The following is a 25,813-nucleotide window of genomic DNA, read 5'->3' on the forward strand; positions in this document are numbered from 1 at the left end:
AATACAGCAACCATTTACGTACTTTGCATACAAACATGAGAGTTCAGACTGAATGAGCATTTTAAAAGTTTCAAGTTACCCATTCCATTTATTTTACAATAGACAAATTTCCCAGAAAAGAGTGAATATTACTAAATTAGATCTTAGTTAATGCCTTAAGTCACTTATCTATCTGCTATGTTTAATGTTGGGTGTCAGATAGAGCTACCCCCTCTACACTTCCCCCAGGGAATGTCTACAAATAGGCTTTTTGAACAAACATTTCCCACTGTTCCTACCACTGGGTCAGCTTAATTGGTGATAGAAAAGGTGGGAGATCTAGTATTGACAAAGCTTCAGACAGGCATTTTTTTTGCACCATTTCATCTAACCCAGGTCAGAGCAGGTCTACAGGACAGAGTGAAATTCTAGCCTTATTAAAGTCAATGGCAAAACTTCCACTGACTTCAATGGAGCCAGGATTTCACCCATAGTACTTAAAAGCCCTGGCACCTTATTTATATTGTTGCTAGCACTAGAGGAGTCAAACCAATGGCAGCATTGGTGGGAAATTTTAGAGTAGATAAGGCCCATGAGGTGCTGAAAACAGCTGTCTCAGTGGAGTGGAGATCAACCAATTCAACAAATATCACTAGATACCTCAGCCTGGTCAACATTAGGTGCTGACTCAGTGGATCCCACCCGTATCAGTGATACTACCATTTACAGTGATACTACCATTTACAATGTTGGTATGAAGGCAAGCAGGCTGATGCGCTCTGCTTGAAATCCAATATCATACAGAGCAGTGCCTGTAGTGACACTGACTGCATTTAAACTGACACAAAACTGTGGAACTAGAGCAACCAAAAACAATTGGAAAATTATCATCTTTAATAGAATGTCCAATTTAATTCCACTGGCAAGAGTGCCTATGTGAAGAACATGGGAGCTTATTTTTATGATTATTATGTCTTCCTCTCTTTATTTGTACAGTCTGCCATATGGCATCAGGAGATTTACTTCCTGCAGCAGTTACTCGTCTGTCCCCAGGAAAGGAGCACAATGATTTCAGATAGCCAGCCATCTACCCACACTTATGACACAATGACTGGATTGTTCTCTGGGATGGTCTACTTCCACCCACTGGGATGTGCACCAAATAGCTGGACAAGTGAAGGGGTCCCCAACTTGGGGGCACAGAGAATAAAGGTGCCTGCCTGGTTTTAAAAAGACACACTTCCTGAAGTTTAGAGAAGACAAGAGACTGAAAGGCAGTGTCCACAGAGAAACAGACAGTCCCCAAAGCAAGGGTACCTGGTATAAGCTGGGTCTGCCTAAGCCTTAAAGGAAATGTTAAGCTTTCAATAAGACATACATATGCAAGGTTTTTGTGGTTTTAACCCTTTGCTCTGTGAATGCTATGTTTCTATGGATAAATAAATAATACTTCATTGAGAAGAAGCTGTTCTGAGTCACTGCATTTACCTACTGGTCACAACTTCCAAAAGAATGCCTCCTGCAGGTACTAACCAAGTTGGACCTGCTGAGGAAACACAGTTTGTAAACAGGTTAATGTAGGCTGGGGACCTCGGCTGTGAATGGGAGAATTACAGGATTGCACCCGGAGAGGAGTGAAGGCACTGTAGCCTGTTACTTGAAAGGGGGGCACTTAAAAAAGGCCAGGGTCAAAGGTGCAAGATAACCCTGTAAGCATGAAAGTTTGTTAGGATCAGAGCTCAATGGGGCTTTTCATTTCTGTTTCCAAAATACCACCACTGGATCCTATTCCCAGTGCTTAAAGTGTCCCCATTTGATTATTTCCTGTTTTGGGCACCTGCCAGAAGCTGCAAAGCCTAAAAAACATAAAAAGAAAGAAACCAAATGGCTCCTTTAAAAAAAGCCTGTGATTGGCAGGCAGCTATGGTTACAGGAAACCCATAGACATGACTACGCTTTTCTCCCTCCACTTGTATCATATGTCTCTGTGTAAAGTACATGGAAGTTTAACAGTAGCTGACAATTTTTAAATACAATAGGCAGACCATATTAATCACCACTTGTTAAGTGATCATTCACTTGTCCTGGGAATTTTGTCTGAGTAAGAACTTCATGACTGGGCCCTTGAAAGCTATACATTTTAAATCACATGTAAACAAACAACTTTTATTTGGCCACAGTGCACGCGCAGCAATCTGAAAAAAATCAACTGATTTAAAAACAGTATTTTCTAATAGGCTGTTTTTCTGTTGAAATATGTTCATTAAATATTTGAAGAAGGAGAAAAGGAAAAAAACTGCTAGTAAAAGCTTTGCCACTGTGCCTCCATTATCTAAACGTCCCACTGGGATTGCAAATACTATGATGAAGGTTTTATTTACATAAGCAGCGCTACAATGCAACCGCTGCCAGACTGTCTTCCTTTGGCGAAGCTTCTGTATTTAACATAGTAGGCCACAATCCTGCCAAAATTTACATACTTGAGTAATTTTATACATGAGTAGTCCAACTGACTCCAGTGTGACTATTCAAATGTCTAAAGTTACTCATGTGCAACACTAAAAAATAATCCGTTATTTGTATTATAGTATAGCATAGGGGTGAGATTAGGGGCTCATTGTGATAGGTGCTATAAAAACACTTAGTAAGAAACAATCACTGCCCTCCTGAGTTTACAGTCTGAACAGGGAAGACAGACAGTGCCTTGGAAGGCAAACAGAGGAAGAGAATGGAAGTCACTTGCCCAAGGTCCCATAGCAAGTCTGTGGCGAAGCCTGGACTAGAAGGCAGGTCTCCTGATTCCTAATTCTGTGTCCTATCCACTGCAGAGTCTGGGATCTAGTTTGTACTAATACATCCACTAAATAATAACTCAATATTCAGAGAAAAATGGGAAGTAAGCAAGAATGGGAAATTCCAGCTGGGTAGATTAGCCTTCACATTTGACCCAGATATATAAGTCACATATACACTGCTTGAACATATTTTATAGGAGAAAAATCCCACTTGGTCCTTCATAAACTAACATATTCAGTTTAGGGAATACATATTCTGTGGCAAATTGAACTACTGTACTTGTGCAAAAATGCACACATCATGATTTTACAAGAAATGCAGCAACATGTATCTGCACAGGAGGATTGAGCTTTTAATCTGTTTTTCACTATTCAACACTGTATAATCTTTACAGATTATTTTGCTTTCAGAAATATTTTGTACATGTAACAGTTTAAACTGTCCTCTTTATATCCTAATCTTAATGCCTGTAAGCAGGGTCTGAATGAATGCTTCCCTGACAGCTAGCTGGGAGGGGGGAAGAGACCCTGGGTGTGTTTATGTAAATACAGTTTGCTCCTGCTTTACTTAGATTTGCTAGATATTCAGCTGATGGAGCGGTGTTTTGCTCATTTTAATCAACTTGGCTGGTGCTGAGTCACAAATTATGTTAGTACTGAATGCAGGGGTAGTGAAATATGGTTACCAATGTTTGTAATTATTGTGGGAATACAGAAAAGAAGGACTGTGCTTAACCTGTGCCAAAGGAGAGAGTCACTTTCAGTTTAAAGAACCTTGGTTAAGCAAGGGCTCGAATGTCCGAGCCCTGTGAAAGTAAGAGGAGCAGCAGCAGCAGAAATGCCAGTCAGGAGTCTGCATACTCTCAGGAGTTCTCTCTAACCTGGTTTAACCTGTTCCCCCTCACTGTTCAAATAATAGAGCTAAATAGGTTTCATTAGGAGCCTCTTTTGTTATTTTAATTGCTCAATCAGAGCTGAAACCAGTTGTGATAGGACTGTGTTTCCTGCACAGAGCTAAAATCAGTAAGGCAGTGGTTCCCAAACGTGTTCCGCCGCTTGTGCAGAGAAAGCCCCTGGCGGGCCGGGCCAATTTGTTTACCTGCCGCGTCCGCAGGTTCGGCTGATTGCGGCTCCCAGTGGCCGCGGTTCGCTGCTCCAGGCCAATGGGAGCTGCTGGAAGCAGCAGCCAGTACATCCCTGGGCCCGCGCAGCTTCCAGCAGCTCCCATTGGCCTGGAGCAGCAAACCGCAGCCACTGGGAGCCGCAATCAGCCGAACCTGCGGACGCGGCAGGTAAACAAATTGGCCTGGCCCACCAGGGGCTTTCCCTGCACAATCAGGTAAACAAGTTTGGGAACCACTGCACTAAGGGCTAGTCTACACTGGCAATGCTCAAGCGTGGCTTGTGTGGTCATGGCAGAGCGCTGGGAGAGATTTCTCCCAGTGCTCTAAGAAAACCACCTCCATGAGGGCTGTAGCTACCAGCCCTGGGACAGCGCTGGTGCACTGTCTACACTGACGCTTTACACTGCTGAAACTTGCAGCGCTCAGGACGGGTGTTTTTTCACTCCCCTGAGCAAGAAAGTTGCAGCTCTGTAAAGTGTCAGTGTAGACAAGCCTTAAGAGGTGGTGGGAGCAGCGAGCAGGCAGCTGGCAGGGTAGTGGCAGAGAGGCGTGACGAGCGAGTAAGATGCCTCTTACCCCTCCCCCCTGCTTTACCTCCAACCCAGGGTGGGAGGTGAGCTCTGCAGATGCACCTCTGAACTCTAGTTCTGCAACAACTGTGAGTGGGGTGCAGAGACGGGTCGGGCATGTGAAGGGGACTTTTGGGTTGCTGGACTTAAGAACCTGAGGGGAAAAAGACTCTTCCCAACCTACTTGGGGTGGGTCTTTTACTCATGATTTGTTTATGACCTTGTTTGCGGTGTTTTCCCAAATTAATGCCAAGTTCCTTCCCTCCTTTCATAAAAAAATTCTTTTCTACACTCAGGCTCTGTGCTTGCGAGTGGGGAAGGGGCGCCCAGGGATGATGTGTAAATTTCCTGGGTTACTGGGTGGGCGCTCAAGCGGGTTCAGTGTTAGATCGGTGGAAAGGAACCCCTAGATATTGAACTTGGCCCTAGCTGCTGCTGGCTCCACCTGGCAGAAGGGCTTGCCGGGAGGCACTTACCACAGGTGGCTCTTGGCCGGCGGTACAGCAAGGTTCAGGCAGGCAGACTGCCTGCATGCTGTGGCCCCACGCCGCTCCCAGAAGTGGCTGTGGCCGGTGGCTGCTGGCACATCTCTGCGTGCCCCTTGTGGGGAGGGAGGCAGTGGGTCTCTGTGCGCTGACCGCGCCCACAAGCACTGTCCCCACAGCTCCCATTGGCCAGTTCCCGGCCAATGGGAGCTGTGAAGACAGTGCTGGGGGCAGGGGCAGCGCACAGAGCCACTTCCATCCACCACCCCTTCCCCCCCCGGCCAGGGACATGCAGAGACATGCCAGCAGCAGCTGTCTGCTTCCGGAAGTGGTGTGGGGCCACGCATGCAGGCAGCCTGCCTGAGTGCCACACTGTGCCGCCGGAGTCCTGGCGGGCCGGACAGAAATGTTAGATGGGCCGGATCCGGCCCACAGGCCATATTTTGCCCACTCCTGCCTTAGGCCCTGAAGATGGAAAAGATCATAGGCTTGTCATGTGTCCACTGTAAAAATTGCTACTAGGCACAGGGGCGGCTCTATGTTTTTTGCTGCCCCAAGCACAGCAGGCAGGGGGCCTTCGGCGGGTCCGCTGGTCAGGCTGCCTTCGGCGGTGTTTCTGCGAGTGATCTGCCGGTCCCGCGCCTTCGGCGTACCTGCCGCCGAAGCCGCAGGACCGGCGGACCTCCTGCAGGCATGCCGCCGAAGGCAGCCTGACTGCCACCCTTACGGCGACCGGCACGCCGCCCCCCGCTGCTTGCCACCCCAGGCACGCGCTTGCTGCGGTGGTGCCTGGAGCCGCCCCTGACTAGGCACCAAAAATAGCATTTTATAAATGGAGGCTGCTTCTTACAAATTCCTTGGCATATTACAGTTCTCCGTGGCATTGTGTTATGCCTAAATTAGTATTTGACAACTATAGGTAAAACTTTCAATTGTCATTATACTCTGGCATTTCTTATATTTGATATCAAATGTCGGAGGGGGAACAGAAATAGAAAACACAAATGTTCTGTTTGCAGAATATGAACACATGACCTGTTTGTCAGAGTTGCTGAACAACCACCCTTACCATTAATTTATTAGCATTTGCATCTGCTCAAGGCCACAAGTTAGAAGGAATGCAAAACAAATTCCACGATATACAGAAATACATAGACAAAAAAACCATACACCCATGCAAAAATCAACCAAAACTAAACAAAAACACTTCTAAAATGTAAGGGATATGACATGAGGATTATTCTGTTTGATGCTGTATTTTCTAAATTAAAATGTGAAAGTTCATAAGTCAAAGTAGTTCCTGGTGTAGCTGCACTGAAGTTACTGGGGTAAAATCAGTGAAGAATTTCACTCTATGAATATCTGAGATGATACAAAACAATAAGATTTATATACTTAGAGCCTGATTCTCCTTTCCTTTACACAAGTTCAATGCTGGTGTAACTAAATTGACTTAGTGCAGGTAAGTGAAAGGTGAACCAGGTTCATGAGACACACTGTCTGAAGCTGGTGGACTGAAATTTCTTTGGAACTCTACAAGCAAATAAGATTGCAAGGGTTTCTTTGTATGACTAGAGTTAGGCTGAAAGATTCAAAGACAATCACAGACCTGATTAAATCCAACAGTGTGCCACACTTTCAGGGTCAACAGAAGGAACAATCAATCCCCTTTATGTAGTAAGAACAGCTGAGGGCTAAGGGGGTGAATGCCCAAGGCACTAGGCCATGTGGAAGGTCAGAGCTAAGCTGTGTGCACTGAGGGGTTTTGCTGGTTGCAAATGTAGGGGCTAAGATATCACTTGTAGGCTGAGTTCGCTAGAGGCAGAAAAAGCCTGGAAAAGGATTTGCGAGTCTGACCCTGCCTGAGAGGAAGCAGAGAAACAGGGTTTCTTGGGTACAGAGCTCACTGGAGTGGCAGATTTGGGGATTTCTGAGCAATGAAACTGCTGGCTGCTGCTTGTTTCTACTGTGTTCAGGAAAACAAGACTATGTACATTCTTGTAAACAAACACACTTACAGCAAGAATATACCAATGTTGTATTGTTGATTTCTCATCCTAATGGAAGCTACCCTGTAAGGCCCTGGATTTTGGCTAACCGCTCAGGCAAAAGGAGGAACAGTATTTTCTTACTGGAGTTTGAACCAGGAGCAGCAAGTGCATCCAAAACCAGGGCCAACCATAACAGTATTCTGTGGCATCCATTGAAGAGCCAGCATGCTCAGGGTTTAGCTGATTGCCATAGTTGGTGTCGGGAAGCAATTTTCCTCCAAGGCAGATTGGCAGAGGCCCTGGAGGTTTTTCGCCTTCCTCTGCAGCGAGGGTCACGGGTCACTTGCTGGAGGATTCTCTGCACCTTGAAGTCTTTAAACCATGATTTGAGGACTTCAGTAGCTCAGACATACATTAGGGGTTTATTACAGGAGTGGGTGAGTGAGATTCTGTGGCCTGCATTGTGCAGGTCAGACTAGACGATCATAATGGTCCCTTCTGACCTTAAAGTCTATGACTCTATGTAAGAGGGCATACTCCCTATCCATCCCTACCCTCTATTGGGTGAACTGCTCCTGAGAGAATCATCTGTAGCCTCAATCTGCTCCCACAAGCACAGGGGGTGTCTTTCTAATTAGCTCTTAAATGGGCCATATCCTCCCCAAAACTGCATAGTTGAGTATGGGCCAGTCACTTCTAGTTCACTACTATTATATGCCTTTGTAAGTCCCCCATCACCATAGTATCTAGGTGTCACTGTTTGTTCTGTATCTGCCACCCTTATATGCATTGGGAAGTCTGTGTTCTAGCTGCTTGCCATCATTGAATGTACTTTTTATTTCCTGTATCTGAATGATTCTGGTATTTAGGTTTTCTGTACTTGTGGGGGCATTGTTCTTTATGTTCCCTGTATCCGAACATTTTCTGGAATGCGAGTTTGCATTCTTTGTATCCACATATCTACCTTAGCTTTATGACTGTATTTAGTGCTTCTGGATTACCCAAATAATTTCTAAGTTTCCTTTTCAAAACTCATACTTGGTTCCATACCTAAACCAATTATTTTCTGGTTGTTGCTTCAGTGGTCACCTGTGAAAAGTTAGCAATACTTAACATAGAGCAGTAAGCTGAGGAAAATCCCCTCCACCTGCCTCCCCACACAAACATTTTCCATATACGGAGAATAAGAGATAAGCATGAGAACTGTTGACATGTTCTGACTTTTTATTGGCTTCCACTCTGCATAACCAAACACCACCAATGAAAAATAATAACCCAGGATCAACTTCTGCAGTCTTTATTGAAGCAAAGTTTATTTATTTACCTCTAAGCTACTGAAGTAAGAAAGAGTTTGCTTCAAGTAAGGACTAGAGGATTTGGCCCCTAGACAGCAATCCATTTTTCCACAGGGACAATTTGACCGCATAACATACTGCATATTACTTTAGGCATTTTAGTGTTCCATGTAGCAGTCATGAATTTTCACATGTCTCAGGGAGCCAAGCAGACCTGCATGACAGTGCTTTTTGATTCATTTTGTTTCCTCTTGTTACAATTATTTCTGTCTCTTGGGCCATCATTTTGCCAATTTCTCTGTCACTTTCACAGAAATACTATAAAATTTCAGTTCATCCGAAACCCTGCTGCCAAAATCATCTTCCTCGCCTTCATGACAGTTTTTAATCCCTAACTCGTACAAAGCTATTTGGTGGAACTTGTCAATAGAGAGAAGAACAAATTAGGTTTCACTGTCACCACTTATTCACTTAACACTTATTTTGAATGTTTAAATGTCTCAGGTTTACAGGTCAACTGCCCGGATCCCTCTTATAATAGTAAACTGTGAGTTTTTAAATGCAGCCACTTTATACGCTCTTCCCTCCATTGTTTTGAAGAAAGCAGATCCACAAGTAAAGGGAAAACATAAAAAGCTACACTGTTTTCATAGTGTCTAACACCAATATAGGGCTACATATAAATATTCAAATCTAGAAAATGAAAACTGAACCCAAATTGAAACAAAACAACAAGAAGAGATATTACTATAAGAGCCAGAACTTAAGTAAATACAGGAATATCAAACTAAAAATGTATTAACTATTAATGATAACTATACCCATAATTGAAATCATAAACTAGATCAGAAATTCCAATCCTTTCCTAACACTTAGAGATATCCCTTTGGAGTCCCAGTTGACAAACCCGGTGCCTGACCATTATAACTGCTTCTTGGGAAGCACAACAGAGCTTTTAAGCTAGAAGCATTCAACTCCTTAGTCTAGGGTGACCAGACAGCAAATGTGAAAAACTGGGAGAAGGGGAGGGGGTAATAGGAGCCTATATAAGAAAAAGACCCAAAAATCGGGACTGTCCCTATAAAATCGGGACATCTGGTCATCCTACCTTAGTCTCTCATAAGATTAGCCTGGAACTTTCCCTCAGAAAAAAGTATGGAAAGTATATCCAGTAAGTTTCTCTGGCACTGTTATGTGGCTCTATAACATTATCTAGCAAATATCAATTACATTTTACAGCATACTGTTTTAATCATGTCACTTCTTCCATAAAACATTAATCCACCAAACAAAGAAATATTGTATAATTTCATTTCAAAAGTTAAAAAAATGAATACCACTTGGTCTTTCTATTTAAATTGTATGACCCCAGGGCCCATCTCTTTCATATATTTTGAGTGGCACTAAGCACAAGATTCCTATCCACATAGTTTTTTTTTTTAACTGGGATTCTGGTTCTCAATTAGATACTAGTATTGTAAAGGACTAAACAGATATTCTTCATCCACGATTGCAGAGTCAGCCAGAGAAGAACATTTCATACCAGATTCAACATGCAGAGAACAGAAAGTAGGGTCTGTATTAATTCCTAGAAACTAGCCCAATAACGCATCACAAAGTTTTATGCAGCATCGAATACTTAAGTGCTACAAGAAGTGGGTCTTCTGATACTTTTGTACTGTAGAACAGTATTCTTAGATGAACTCTCTCCGCATATATACTGTAAATTGCAAATCGAGTAGAAAGCTCTTATTTAGAGATGGGCCAGCGATTCAAAGTTTGGATATAGATCTTGATTTCCCAAAACTCAGGTATGTTTCAATCCAGAGTTTTGATTTGGGTCCACTGATCCTTTCCATTAAAACATCCATTTCCCTTTGCTGACAGCTACTGCTCTTTGAGGTACTGTGCATGACATTAGCTGTACAGACCTGGAAGAATCCTCTATTTTCTTGTAAGTTAGTTAAACAAGTATTAAATTAGTCTGGAACCTAACAGAAAAATAATATTTACTATCTAAATATTGAACAACATGTTTTTCTTCTGACTTGCATTCACTTAAAGAACATGTTCCTCTTAAATCACATTAGAGGCTGCAAACTGCAGGGACTCCCACTAAAGCCCAGGGGAATTCCACTGTGAATCAAGGGCTCTATTGAGGCAATCAAGTCATGTCTCATCAATCACACAGTTGACTGGCGCTATTCAAAGTGCTCTATCACAATGCTTTCTTGCCCCCCAGAAAATATGTAAAAGTAGTACTCCCAAAAGTTGTGGAGAAAAATGTTTGAGAAAAAATGAAATTCCTATTACTCTCCACTGTCAGACATGTAAGAACTCGCTACTGGAAAGCTTGGGGTTTATAAATGAAGTGACAGGTAACTACCCTGGTTTCTCCGAACCCTCAGCCCTGATTCTACAATCAGATCCATGGAGGCAGGGCCCTGCCAATTACAGCGGGGTTCCACGTGGCCATGATGGTCCATCTCAGCTGGCAGGATCAGAAATTTAAGAGGTTTTTGATGCAAGGATTTTTGGGTTTGGAATATCCTTAAGGACTCAGCTCATGTCTATTTCTATCCATTTCTATTTTTGAGTTGAGGAGGAGGAGATTGGTTGTCATTTTCGTAACTGTTTTTATATTCTGCTTTTGAGGAAAGAGAGCAGTTTTTAAAAAAGTGTACCAAGTGCAGTTTGAAGCTACTGTCTTTCAGGTTTTGCCACTTAATCAAATCTAATCACATCAAAACTGAAAATGCTGAAGTCCAGTGTATTTCCTTTCATTAAATCCCTGATTTTTCATACAACTTTCCAAAGGAGGGTACTTACTGGTTCAAGACAGGCGTGTATGCTGTTTTATCCTCATCAATGATGGTAACCATCAGAGTAATGAGTTGGGCCCAAAAATCCAAATTCTTAGTGGTTGGTCCCTGTTCTTCCCGAGGAACTTCCTGCTTCTTACCCTGTTAACAAGATTTAACAAAATGCAGGGAAAATATCTAAATTGTGCAGTTTCAATTATTCATCATTGCTAGAGAGAGAGATGACATATAGTACTCTGCCCCCAATTCAGGAAAGAACACCAACATGTGTTTCACTTTAAGCACGTGCCCAAATCCCATGAATTTAAACACATTCTTAATTCCTTTGTTGAATAGGAATGGATTAAAATGCATTTAGTGTTTTACTGAATCACAGCCTATATGCAAATACTCATGTACAGAGTAAGTGTTATATCAGATAACCTGAAGCAGCAATGTGGAACATTTCTTGTTTTAAGATTCTGAATTTTTTTGCAATAAAACGGATTCACATAAAATAAAATAAAAACAACAACAACAGAAATGTATATATCTTTTTGAAAATGAAATAATCCTTTTTCATGAATAACAAATCTGGCAAATAATAAAGTCCCTTTATATTTCCCCTCATCGTAACCCCATATTTTGACCACTACTGTCTAGCTTGGGGCAGGCAAACTTTTTGGCCTGAGGGCTGCATCAGGTTTCAGAAATTGTATGGAGGGCTGGTTAGGGGAGGGGGTTGTGGCCCGGCCCCTACCCCCTATCCACGGCCCCCAGGACCCATGCCCCATCCACCCCCCACACCCTGCTCCCTGTCCCCTGACCATCCCCAGAATCCCCGCCCCTGACTGCCCCATCCAACCCCCCCTCTCATTCCTGACTTCCCCCCCAGGACCTCTGCCCCATCCAACCATCCCTTTTCCCTGTCCCCTGACTGCCCCCAGAACCCCTGCCCCGATTGCCCCCCGCCACCCAATCCAACCCCACCACCTTCCTGACTGGCCCCCGGGAACCCCTGCCACATCCAACCACCCCTTCTCCCTGTCCCCTGACTGCCTTCGGAACCCCTGCCCCTGACTGCTCCCCGCCGCCCCATCCAACCCCTCCTCTCATTCCTGACTGTCCCCCTGGGACCCCTGGCCCCATTCAACCCCCCTGTTCCCTGCCCTATGACCGCCCCGACCCCTGCCCCCCCCAAACTCCCCTGCCCTCTATCCAACCCTCCCTCTCCCTGTCCCTGCTGCCTGGAGCACCAATGGCTGGCGGCGCTACAGCCGCGCCACCTGGCTGGAGCCAGCCACACTGTCACCACCGCACAGCACAGAGCAGCGGGTCAGGCTGGGCTCTGCAGCTGCGCTGCCCCAGGAGCTCACAGCCCCGCCGCCCAGAGCATTGCTCTGGTGGTGGAGCGAGCTGAGGCTGCGGGGGAGGGGGAACAGCAGGGGAGAGGCTGGGGGCGAGCCTCCCGGGCCAGGAGCTCAGGAGCCCGGCAGGAGGGTCCTGCGGGCCGGATGTGGCCCACAGGTCGTAGTTTGCCCACCTCTGGTCTAGCTGGAAGTATCTATCAGGATTTTATTGCTGAAATAACTTTCACTGAGGATGCTGTCCTTTTTGCCTCACTCAGTTACACTTTCAGAAAAAAACTTCATCTCTGTAGTCTGGATTTAGCAAATTTTAATCTAGTCTCCCAAACAATGGAACATCTCAGCTCTTGGCTTTTCAGACACCGACCTGTACAACAGAGAGGTCACACTTACACCAAAGTCAATAAAAATAAATTTGTTGCACAGAACCAAGTCACAGAAAGTTGCAAAGCTATGAGAAAGGTAAAGAGCTGGTGCATGAAGCAATGCCTGTACTTTGAAAATCTCCATTATCTGTGATGGCACAGTACCTTTCAAATTAACCCCTAAGGGAGACACAATAATTCTGAGCAGGTTCAATAGCCATATTTTAAAGAGCTACTTGTAATGGTCCTGCCTGGATAACCACAGGTGGTGGTAGGGATACCTTCCTTCATTTTGCTGGTGTGTGTGCATACGCACATCTATATTGCTTGGTTTCCTTGCTTTTTACCTCTCTCTATATTCTCAGTGTCTGGGTGTTCTGCATCCTTTTCATAGAATATCAGGGCTGGAAGGGACCTTAGAAGGTTATCTAGTCCAATGGCCTGCTCAAAGCAGGACCAATCCCCAGACAGATTTTTCCCCTGATCCCTAAATGGCTCCCTCAAGGATTGAGCTCACAACCCTGGGTTTAGCAGGCCAATGCTCAAACCACTGAGCTATCCCTCCCCCCTCTTGCAACCTACCCAAAACAATACTCAGAAAAACCTTTTTGTCTACTCGTCCAAACTCCTAGACAGGTTCACAAACCCCCTTTGTCCTAGGCTAGGCCTTATCCTTACAGTTATGTTAACTGAAGACTAAGAGTTCACACCTATAAATCTCAATGAAGTGATAACTCAATCCATAACAAGCTTTCACCAAACTCATATATAAAGATAGGGAGACTGCTTCAGAGATGCTTCAGAGAAAATAATGTTTCTTTGAATGTTTAAATGTATGTACTTTGTACCTTTTATTTCTTAACCAAACATGATGACAGGAAATAGACATTGTATCTCTTCAAACACACCTACATTATTATCTTAATAAATTAATTCAATGTTAGCTTAACCTAAAAGTTTATCTATTAATGTAGAGTTGGGAAAGACAGAAACGGAATTTTAACAATGTGCCATTATAATTATTTTTTGGCCATCATGAAGTACATTAGAAAAGTATCATTAATCACCTTGTTGTATACCCAGCTGAACTCCAAATGTTACAGCTTCTAAGTCTAATATGATTGAATTAAAGGAAATGCTCAGTAAAATTTTGGTGTGACTTATATCACTGACAACCTGCAATTGTCCTGCAAACAGAGAGACTTTTAAAAAGAGACAGGAGTATTTGAGCTTTAAGTTTCAACACCAAAGTCTTTCACCTCACGTAGATTACACCTTCACTACAGTACCCTGCATTTTCAAAAGTAGAGATTTATTTTTAGCACTATTCTTCCACAATGGTCTAATATCTTTTACCCAATCTAAATGAAATGCAGTTTTGCAAATCAGAGCCATTTCACATTTAGTAGGGACAGTCCATTAACACATTTCAATAACAATATTTCAGATAAACAATTCACTAAAACATGTAGCTGAAACAATCCTTTGGCACAGATGTGAAAATTCGATGCCCCAATACACACAAAAAATGTCTTGTCTCTGTAAAGTAGAAACAGCATAAAGGCTGTTTTCTATGGGCTTCTCTGGCACAGAAATAGATTGAAAAATTAAATTAAATATTACTTTTAGATATTTAAAATGTATTTAATTACATTCTTATGTTAGCGCACGGAAATTCCCATATACTGAAGTAAAACACCTCCTATAAACCAAAGGACCAAACAATTACTACTCCATATGCTACAGTCTGGTAAGAACATATCATTTAAATAAATGCTGGATAAAACAAAAACAACAAAACCATTTAGGTCATATTTACATAGCAAAATGTCCATCTTTTGAATTCTGAATTATTGACACTCTTATTTAACAAACACTTGTCAGAGATTGTAAGAAACATTTTTAAAGGAGAAAAATGATACTATGATTTAATGCTGCTGTTGGGAATTAAAGTACCATATCAACGATGTCCTTGCTTAACAAGTTTAATTTCTATGCTGTTCTCCTGAAGCCTGTGTTCTGGTGACATAAGCTCAACATTAGCCTGTCATTAACAGTCAAGAAGTACATCCTGTCATTAAGTGGGAAGACAAGTAATGTTTTTCCTTCTATGTGCTCTTAGAAGACATTTGTCTGCTGCAATTTAGCTATTGTCATGTCACAGCTAGGACTGGTGCTGTATCTCCATATCTATTTAGTTCCCAATAACATGCATTTTTCCTTTTTAGAAAACAACAAGTAGACTTGCTTGTATAATACACTAATGGACTAGGAGTTGTGGAAGATACCTTTTATAATGTCAAGATTAGATTTAATTTGTACATAAGCAGAAATAGAGTTTACATAATTAACACGCAAAAGGTAATTACTAGACTATAAACATGGGTAAATAGTATGATCTACTAACTGATAAAGGGAAATCTAAATGGCTAGATTAAAAATAAAGTTGCTGTAACATTCTTACAAATCTCCTTTTGGAGATACAAACTGCATAAAGAAAAGAGAAGCTCCCTTGGGGAAAATGTAAATCTAACATCAGGTGTACCCAACATCAGTTAGGAAACTGTGCTGCATTTGCATTTATAATATCATTGAGATGCTGAAGTAGTATATAAGACAGTGCATACTGTTTAACGTTTTAGAGACTGGCATTGTTATTAAGATCCAACTTTTTCTCTTAACAAGTTTGAAAGAAACATAAATCCAGAAATAAATCAAGACGACAACATCACCGGTCCATAGATACATTGTACACAGTTTAGTGACCCTTTTAAATGAACAGTTTCCTAACATTGCCTTCCTTTCATTTTGGAGGATACATTATTTACTGAATAAGTTTAAATCAGAGATTACTAAGGCGCTAAACAATAAAGGAAATCTTTTTTGGTTCTGATCCCAATCCCATAATAAAAGTCTGTCAATTAGCAAAAGCTGCTTTCTTTTGCACCAGCCATAAGGAAACAACAAGATATTAATGAATAACACCACCGTCAATAATGGTATCTTTGAAGTGCCAAGGTAGTATAGATACAAATAGGAGGGGGAAGTGTCATAAAAAGATGTTACACAGGCCACTACATCAAAAGCTCAATAATCCACTCATCCAAGGCAGAATGGTAGAATCCTTAAAAGGCATGTAGTGTCAGAGCCCAAATACAACAAATAGCAACAGATTTCTCACTACTAAGGCATAAAATTATGGGATTAGGTGCTGCACCATAACTTGTGCTGATACCCTGTCATGACTCTGCTGAACTTTGAAGAAGAAGCGGAGTGTGCTGCAGTTTTAGAATTATCCTTAATATAAAATGTTAAAAGCAGATATGGGCCCAACTAGAAGTGAACCCTGGATCTTAGTTTATAACATCACATCTGAAATTAAGCTTCCGTCAGGAATTCAATATTATCAGCACTATAAAATACTAATTTGAACCACACAATGATTGCCTTTTCATTAACTTCTGTTGCACTCAGAAGATGTTAGGTTTGTAATTAGAATCCAGTTTCTGCATTAGTCCAAATTTGTGACAGTGAAAGCAACCTAATAATGATTTCCATAATAAACTGTTAATAAATCCCACTCATTCGTCTATATCAGTGTTTCATAAACTGAGGTTCATTGATCACTGGTGGTCTGCAGAGCTTTTGTAAATTTTGTAAGCATAGAGAGATGAATTACACAAATGAATTTTCTTATATTACATTTAAGCTAATGCTTAAGCTGTCACAGGAATATGAAATAACAAATGGGAAGGAGGTGATCATCACAATTGTCAATGGGATGCAAGGTGGCCCATGAGATGAAAATCTCTATCAAGATGAATTACAAAATGAAAGAGTTTGGAAACCCCTGTACTATATTATATAATCTTGTGGGTGCAATTTGATTGACTATGTTTTTAGTGTATTAGTATGAAAGTTGGATTTCAAAGTCATTTTCTCCTTACTCATTCAGAAGTTTTATATCATCATCATATAACTCCAGTACAATACAACACAGACGCACTGAAGAAATAGTACTAGACAGTCTTGTCTCATAGTTCACCAGTGTTTATACCTGATTATATAGAGAAAGGTACAAAACAGTCTAGCAAGTTCAGTTTCTTAATTAGATAAGGAACACATTATTAACTTATATACGCAGGCCCCAAAATTCCAAACATTCTCTCAATCAACAGTCTCTTTAATCTTATAGACACACCATTGATTTATACTTAAGCCTGTGCCTAGAATGTTTCCTCAAGGGGGTCATAAATCTGATCTGTAGGCATTAAAATTTATGGTGCATTCTTTAAATGTGTCTTTTTATTTACTCCTGTGCAATTACTTACGGTTACCGGTTGCACATACAATGGTGGCCTTATTGACAACTCTCTATAACTACATGAAAAAGCTCAGCTACAGTATAATGAGAATAAGTAAGAGTTTGTGAAAAGTTATTTGCAACATATTAAAAAGGGGTGAAATCCTGGCTCCACTGAAATCAATGGCAAGATTGCCATCAACTTCAAGTTGCTAGGATTTCACGTTTTTGGAGAAGAAAATCAAATTACATACCATGACTAATATAACCCCTTATTAAGGACCTCACCCTTGCAATCAATACCAAGTATAGTGCTAGAGCTTGTTGAATTTATTCGTACTTTGATCAAAAAACCCTCCCCCCTATAATTTTTCATTCTTTCTTTTCTTCTTCTTCTTTTTTTTTTGACCAGCTCAAGCATTAATTGCTTAGTTATACATTTTATTGGCGGATTCGTAATTTCTCTGGAAAAACATAATTTTAAACAGCTTTTAAAAATGAAAATTATCTGTGATCACAAATCATGTTGTTCAATCAGAAGTTATGGGCTTGATACATGATTATTGGGTGAAATTGTACGGCCTGTGTTACATGAGTCAGGTGAGGTGATCAGAATGGTCTCTTTCTGGTTTTAATCTTTATGAATCTATTAACTTTTGTACCATGGTAATCTGAAAGACAGCAGGTACACACCATAATGAAGAAGAGCATTTTTTCACATAACAAGTGTAGCAAAATACACCTCTCGTAGTAACAATTTTTTTTTCAATTTGACGCAGAACTTTTTTTGATATTGTCTGTTAGCCAAATTTCCAAGGGACCAAACATGTAATGGATCATGTAAACAATGTGGCACACGGACTGCTATTTTGTGGAGCCTTTAAAAAATAATATTTGTAAAATAAACAAACACCAAAACACAAAGAAAAAAGATAAAAGACTAAATGCTTTACAAGCAAACACATTTTTTAATTAAGGGAACTGGCTGAAGGCTGGAAAAGTAATCTCAGCAAAAATGTGAAGCAATATTAAAATCTAAAACTAATACTATGAGACAATTCTGGAAGGGCTGATGTACGGGAATGCTGAGTTTTCAACTTCTCTTATCAATGACTACCATTTTATTGGACAAAATGTCTGCTACAGCACAAGTAAAATAATAATAGTCAAAATTTGGAGTCCCTTTAAGTTAACAAATATATTTAATGTAGGGTAATCTGTGATATTTAACCATTTCCCTACATTGTGGCAATATGGTGTTGCACTGCCCCCACAAAGAACACCAGGTGGTAGACATTCTGTTGTGGGGTAAGGTTAATGTGCATGATCAATTCACAATTTTCAGATGGTTATAACTTTGGTAAATCCAATTCAGTATTTTCAGGAACTAGTCCCCAGTAAGGACCACGCTCATGGGAAATTTCAAACTTCAGCTGTTTTTGCTGTAGACCCATTCTTTAAACCAGTGGTTCCCAAACTTGTTCCGCCGCTTGTGCAGGGAAAGCCCCTGGCGGGCTGGGCCAGTTTGTGTACCCGCCGCGTCCGCAGGTTCGGCGGATCGCGGCTCCCAGTGGCCGCGGTTCGCTGCTCCAGGCCAATGGGAGCTGCTGGAAGCAGCCTTAAACAGTGTGGTCAAACTTTCCACAAAAACACATCTCCGGCAGAGACCAGGCCTGGGAAATTTCATAGACTCATAGACTTTAAGGTCAGAAGAGACCATTATGATCTTCTAGTCTGACCTCCTGCACAACGCAGGCCACAGAATCTCACTCACCCACCCACTCCTGTAACAAACCCCTGACCTATGTCTGAGCTATTGAAGTCCTCAACTTGTGGTTTAAAGACGTCAAGGTGCAGAGAATCCTCCAGCAAGTGACCCGTGCCCCATGCTGCAGAGGAAGGCAAAAACCCCCCAGGGCCTCTGCCAATCAGCCCTGGAGGAAAATTCTTTCCTGACCCCAAATATGGTGATCAGCTAAACCCTGAGCATGTGGGCAAGACTCACCTGCCAGACACCCAGGAAAGAATTCTCTGTAGTAACTCAGATCCCACCCTATCTAGTGTCCCATCACAGGCCATCTAACAAGTTGTTGAGCAGCCAGTTATCCAAGTGGTTCCATTGATGTCAATGAGATCACCCATAGTAAGGTTACCATATGTCCGGGTTTTCCCAGACATGACCTCTTTTTTGATCCTCCGTCAGGGTGGATTTTTCAAATAAGAAGAAATGTCCGGGACTTTTATGGAACAGACATTTCAGCTCAGAAAGAGCTGTCTCTGTGCCCTGATCAGTCCCTCCCCTTCATCCACAGCTGCCAGATCCCACTCACCCTGGCCTGGCCTGGCCGGTAAGCGGAGCCACCAAGCACCTCATGTCCAGGCTGCCTGCCCTGCTGAGGGGCCTCAGAGGCCGGCCAGGAACTTGGGGTGACAGGGCCAGACCCTGGATCTCTGCCCTGGGGAGATTCCTGGAGGGAGGCGCTGACTGATGGGCTGGCGCTGCATCCTGAGCCTGTGCCAGCCACCCTGCCACCATGACAGGGAGCATGACATTGCCCCCCAACTCGAGAGTGAAGCCCAAGGTACCCTCTCCAGTATGCCCCCCAATACCCTGTCTTAGTACTCACACACATACCCCTCCATCACCCTCCAAATACCCCCCAGCAGTGCCAGCACCCCTGAACTGACCCCCCTCGAGCTCTCTCTTGACCTTTCTCCACCCTGGCAATGTCCTCTATTTGGGAACTTGAAATATGGTAACCTTAAATTCCATGGGACTGACAGATCACTAATGGGAGTAAGTGCTGCACAGTTAGGTCCTGAATGTTTAAAAAGCTTATAAACCCTGTGAAAACAGGAGACTAGAATAGAAGCTGATTTGCTTAACAATGGCTTGATTGTTAGATAATGTATCTACAATATACAGCCATGCAGACCAGCTGTCTCATATAATAAAACTTAGCACTTAAATAATGCTTTGTATTTTCAAACATTAACTACTTTTGTTGGGGCTAACATAACATTTCTGGATGTGCAAAATTAAGAGGTTGGTTTGAGTCCAGCTGGAAATTTTGTGCTAAAGCAACAATCTAAAGGCTGAGGTTGGAACCAAATTCGCTGTCACTTTTGAATATATATTCTTTAATTACTGCAAAGGGAAATATATCTGTTGTTCATTTTTCACTTACAAATATTTAACTTAAATAAATGCTTATTAATAGCCTATATATTTAAAACCCAATTCTTTTCTGCATGTAAATAGTCCACAGATTAGATAGAAAATTCCAGTGAGTCTCCAAAGAATTTTCCCATTGGAGTAGGGGAAGATAGAGTCTGTCACCCTTGACTCCATTAAAGAAACAGGGGTTCAGCTCCAGAACCCATGAATTCCCTGAAATTGGGATGGATCTTGGGGATCTGCAGCGATCAGGGGCACTGAGGTAGAAGCTCAGTACTGGCTCTGCAGATTAGACAGAAAGAACACATGACCCAGCCGTTCCCCCCACCTCTTTTTTTTTTTTTTGCTTGTTCAGCAAGTTTCAGTCCTTCCCAACATGCATCCAGAACAAAATGGATTCCATTGAAACAGCCTGCACCCTAGCCAAGAACTGAATCCTCCCTTGTCCAGGTACTTCAGCAGAGATATTGGGATTAATAACACCTGCTTCATTTTTCATAAAAGGTTGTTACAAAGAGGAGGGAGAAAAAATGTTCTCCTTAACCTCTGAGGATAGGACTTAAATTGCAGCAAGGGCGGTTTAGGTTGGACATTAGGAAAAACTTCATAACTGTCAGGGTAGTTAAGCACTGGAATAAATTGCCTAGGGAGTTTGTGGAATCTCCATCATTGGAGATTTTTAAGAGGAGGTTAGACAAACACTAGTCAGGGATGGTCTAGATAACAGCTAGTCCTGCTATGAGTGCAGAGGACTGGATTAGATGACCTCTTGAGTCCCTTCCAGTTCTACGATTCATGTTTGAAAATAAAACCAAATAGTGACGCCTGGTGATTTTTCCTCACCACCAACTGAAAAATATGAGTTAGTGAGCTCACTCCATTCACCAAACAGAGCAACACTATTCGGTGCTTAGAAACAAACAATTAGGGCTAGATTATGACATCCTCACTTACAGACAGAGGTACCTAAACTCCACAAGTACTCCCACCAACTTCAGTGAAACTACTCATGGAAGAAAAGGCATCACAATTTGTTATTTCTGAATCAAAACAAAGAAGTTAGTTCTAACTTCACCCTCCTAAATCTCTCTCATGATTGTACCAGTCCACTGAAGCAAAATTAAAATACAAGTCTAAGCTAGCATATGAGATTCTTTAAAATAGAGGGTGAGCTTTTCCCATGTGCTCTGCAGCCAGAATCTACCAAACACCATTTACAGAGAGGGGCATGTTGTTGCTGACATCATTACAAACAGAATTAAACAAAAAAGGAATAATTTTGGCTCCCATTCCACTAGAAACAGGTGGGTGAAAAAATAAGATGAAGAGAATTGGTTAAAAAAAGAAATTTCTAAGTTTCAAAGAGGGCCTTAAAGTAATGGAGACTATATATGTAAAGACCATAAAGAAAAAGTAGTTTTCATTACATAATCTCCATTTAACAGTCCGCCTCCTCCTTTGCTCCCTCTCCTGTGGGAGCATTGACCTGCATCATTAGACCCCAAGTTCTCACAGGGGTTGCTCCAGAAATGCCTGTAGTGTGTGTATTGGAAATGTGTGTCTGGGAAAATCCACTTCAGGCCTGGCGTATGGTACCAGAAGCCATTCATTACTAGAAGAACCAGGAAGACAATAATTACAAGACTGGAAGAGCACCACATATACAGAACATCAGAAAGAGTCTCCATTAGATTACAAGGACCATTTGTCACGGAGTATGGGGGACTCAGGGCCCTGCACCCCCGGCTTCCTGCGATTCACCATGACTCTCAGCCAGCCAGTAAAGCAGAAGGTTTATTTAGACGACAGGAATACAGTCCAAGACAGGTCTTGCAGGCACAGACAACAGGACCCCCCTCAGTTAGGTCCATCTTGGGGTCCCAGGGCACCCTAGTCCCCTTGGGAGGTCAGAGCCCTGTCTGCCTCCCAGCCACATCACCAGCCAGCTTCCGAAACTCTGCCTTCAGCGACCCCTCCCACAGCCTTTGTTCAGTTTCCCGGGCAAAGGTGTCACCTCGCCTCTAACCCCTTCCTGGGTTCTCATGTTACATGCTCAGGTATTCTCTCGGTCAGTCTCCCATCCCCCAATGCAGACTATCCTAGCCACACTCCCCTGTCAGCATTCAAAGCCCACAGTAAGAACAGTCCCAGTTCGTCACACCATTGTATTGGTGAGTCAAAATGGGACCTTTGGATAGAGTGGAATTAAACTACTTTAAATAGATTTTAATGACGATTCCTCTGTATTTTTATATTGGAACAATCAGGTTAAGAGTGAGAAGAGAAAACAGACACTGATGTTTTCTCCCATGAATCCACTAATGGCAGTAAAGGAGGTACAACCCTCAGGCACTATGCTGATGTGCCAGGTACCACTGTGGTGTGGGCTGGCCCCCATCACCCCCAAATGAAGAAGTCAAACACTAGCTCTGCCTATGTAAAGAGAATGGGGTGGAGGAAAGAGGAAGCACCTTTAGCTCTCAAATCCCCCTCCCTCCCACCTGTTATAAGCCTCACATTGCTCACCATCCTAGCAAATCCCCATCCCAGAAATTGGGGTAGGCATGGGTCTGCTCTTAAAGTTTCTTTACTACCCTGCATTGTCTTTGAGAACACACAAGTACAACTGTAATAATGCCCTGGTCTTTGTGAGGCATATACCTAAACTGAAAGTCTTCTACAATAATAAATAAAACAAAGGTTCACAATAACACCAGGGTACCTTCTTTTTTTTTTTTAATAGCATAGGGACAGTAATGTTGCTCCTGCTTTGGAAATCCACACCATATGGAATTTCAAATAGTTTTTAAATTGTCAGTCATTGTGGCCCCACTGCTTTTCAGTAGAGCAGATATCATGCTTTGGCTTGAAAGGTACTGAAGATCACTATAGGGCAGCTCATTAAATGACTATATGCTGTAGTTTAAACTTTATTATTTATTAGTGGTTAACATGAAGTTTACTTTCTAAAGAAGGAAAAACAAAGATTTAGATCAATCACATCTAACTACACCAAAATAAATTAGATTGTTTTCTGGTCCAAAGGGCAGAAGGACAGTTCTCCTTAGTATCATCTGACAAACTTTGTTTCCTGCCTAAGGACATTAGTCAACATCCTACGCAAGTCTTGTCACTCAGGCAGTTATAGTAGTTTTAGCAGGTCCTCTAGATGCCAAGTCATGAAGCAGCACTCTTTGTTCTGGAACTTCGAGAACTGCATTTGTGTAAATGCATGTAATGCACAGTGCTTTTACAATCATGGTAATAACATGCACAAATTACTTGTTCATATCTGTTTATGCTATTTGGTACATTTGGGCCTGTGTGTCCAACAAAGCTAGCCAGAAATAGAATTTTGACATAGGGATAAAGGGGAGATGCAATTGGATAGCATGACGTTTACTTTTAGATGCAAAAGCTTGCTTATATCAGTGAAATTGAAAAATTCTGAGAAACTTAATTGAGAGTATGTTTATTGTTAAACAGGATGGTGGCTACTATGCAATATGGAAGATCAGAGAAAATATCTATTGTTGTTTGTGACTATTCAGATGGCCTTTGGGTTTGAATTAAAATATATGCAAATCCTGGAGGCTTCAAAAATAAAACAACTAGGCTCTGATCCTGCAAGGAATTCTATGCAGCCAGACCCCTGCACTTGAATGGAGGCCCCAATAACAGAGGATGGCGCCCCGCTGAAGTTCATGGGGCTCTGTGTAGCTGCAGGGCTCTGTTGTGTAGGGTTTTTTCATTCTTCCAACAGTCAGCTGAAACAACACCTCGTGACCAATCACACATTACAAATAATCAAAGCGGGCAGTTTGTGAACAACCCGTAGTCTGAAAATCATTTGTCTGAACTATATCATCATCATGGTAAATCCCAAAAGGACATAGCCTCCATGCAGACCAAGCACCATCCAGACTGATCTCTAACTAGGTCCTTAAGGTGGTCTGGCTGGAGGTTTAGTTTGTGGAATCACTGTGCTTATCACACCACTGAAGCTTTTGGCAACCATGTGATTGCCAGCCATGTATCAGCTTTCTTTGGTTAACACACTTTGTAATTCATTGGCCTTCCATCCTGATGAACGGAAAGTTGCCGAAACTGAACCAGTGCCAATGGAGGTCATTTGTATGTTTCACTATGAATATCTTCATTGCTGATCCTGTTCTGCTACCTAATACACAAAGACAACATGAATCGAAGACACCATTCTGTTGCATCCACATTTCAGTGCTGTACAATAGAGTTGGTATGCCCAGGGTTCTACAGATCTGCAGCTTTGTAGCAAGCTTGATGTCATTCCCACAGAGGCTGCAGATGGGCCCAAAACATGGCAGGAGCTACTACTATATGAGCATCCATATATTCTGAGAAATATTGGCATTGTCTGAAGCAGGGGTTGGCAACCTGCGGCATGCGTGCCAAAGACGGCACGCGAGCCGATTTTTGATGGCACACTGCTGCCTGCCGGGGTCCTGGCCCCACTCAGCCCCCCTGTCCCACTCAGCCCCCCTGCCCACCGATTTCTCTTCTGCCAGCAACCAAGCTCCCTTCTCCCCCGCTTCTTCCCCCAGCGTGGTGCTTTCCTGCCCCTCCCCCTTCCTCTCCTTGCCGCCGATCAGCTGATCGCCCTTGCGAGGGGAAGGGGAAGGGGAAGGGGAAGGGGAGCAGATCCACAGCGTGCTCGCTGCTCCGGGGAGGAAGCAGAGAAGAGGTGGGGACGGGGCCCTGGGGAAAGAGGTGGGGACGGGGCCCTGGGGAAAGAGGTGGGGACGGGGTATATTCCCTCCAGCCCCCTGCCGTGAGCACCCCCATGAGTCAATCACCCCAGCCCTCTGCCCTGACCCCCCCCACACCCAGCCCTCTGCCCTGACCCCTGCACCCCCCACACACCCAACCCTCTGCCCTGACCCCTGAATCCCCCCAAACACACCCAGCCCACTACCCTGACCTCTGCACCCCCAACACACACCCAGCCCTCTGTCCTGACCCCTGTACCCCCCACCCACACCCCCACACCTCTGCCCTGACCCCTGCACCCCCTCACACACCTCCAGCCCCCGTTCTGACTCCTGTACCCGCCACACATACCCAGCCCCCCCACACCCTGTGCCCTGACTCTTGCACCCCCCCACATCCCCACCCCCACCCTGAGCACCAAACGGGAGTTCCTGCACACACACCCATTCCCACCTGCACCAGTCTGGGGTCCCTGCCCTGACCCCTGCACCCCCCCACACACCCAGCACTCTGCCCTGACCCCTGCACCCTGTCACACACACACCCAGCCTCTGCCCTGACCCCTGCACCCCCCCACACACCCAGCTCTCTGCCCTGACCCCTGCACCCCCCCACACACACCCAGCTCTCTGCCCTGACTCCTGCACCCCCTCACACACACCCCCAGCCTTCTGCCCTGATCCCTGCACCCCACACACACCCCCAGCCTTCTGCCCTGACCCCTGCACCCCCTCACACACCTCCAGCCCCCGTTCTGACTGCTGCACCCCCCCCACACCCAGCCCCCCCACACCCCATGCCCTGACTCTTGCACC

At 43.3% G+C, this 25,813-nt stretch overlaps 1 protein-coding gene across 1 annotated transcript in view; it reads right to left on the reverse strand.

The window, feature by feature from the left end:
- UNC13C (unc-13 homolog C) overlaps window positions 1-25,813 on the reverse strand; it is a 402,367-nt gene that overhangs the window by 158,267 nt on the left and 218,287 nt on the right. Inside the window, exon 17 of the mRNA XM_065411637.1 lies at window positions 11,068-11,201. Within this exon, the coding sequence (XP_065267709.1) occupies window positions 11,068-11,201 (134 nt within the window). The remainder of the gene's footprint in view (window positions 1-11,067; window positions 11,202-25,813) is intronic.

Source organism: Emys orbicularis, chromosome 10 (assembly GCF_028017835.1).
Source record: "Emys orbicularis isolate rEmyOrb1 chromosome 10, rEmyOrb1.hap1, whole genome shotgun sequence".
NCBI lineage: Eukaryota > Metazoa > Chordata > Testudines > Emydidae > Emys > Emys orbicularis.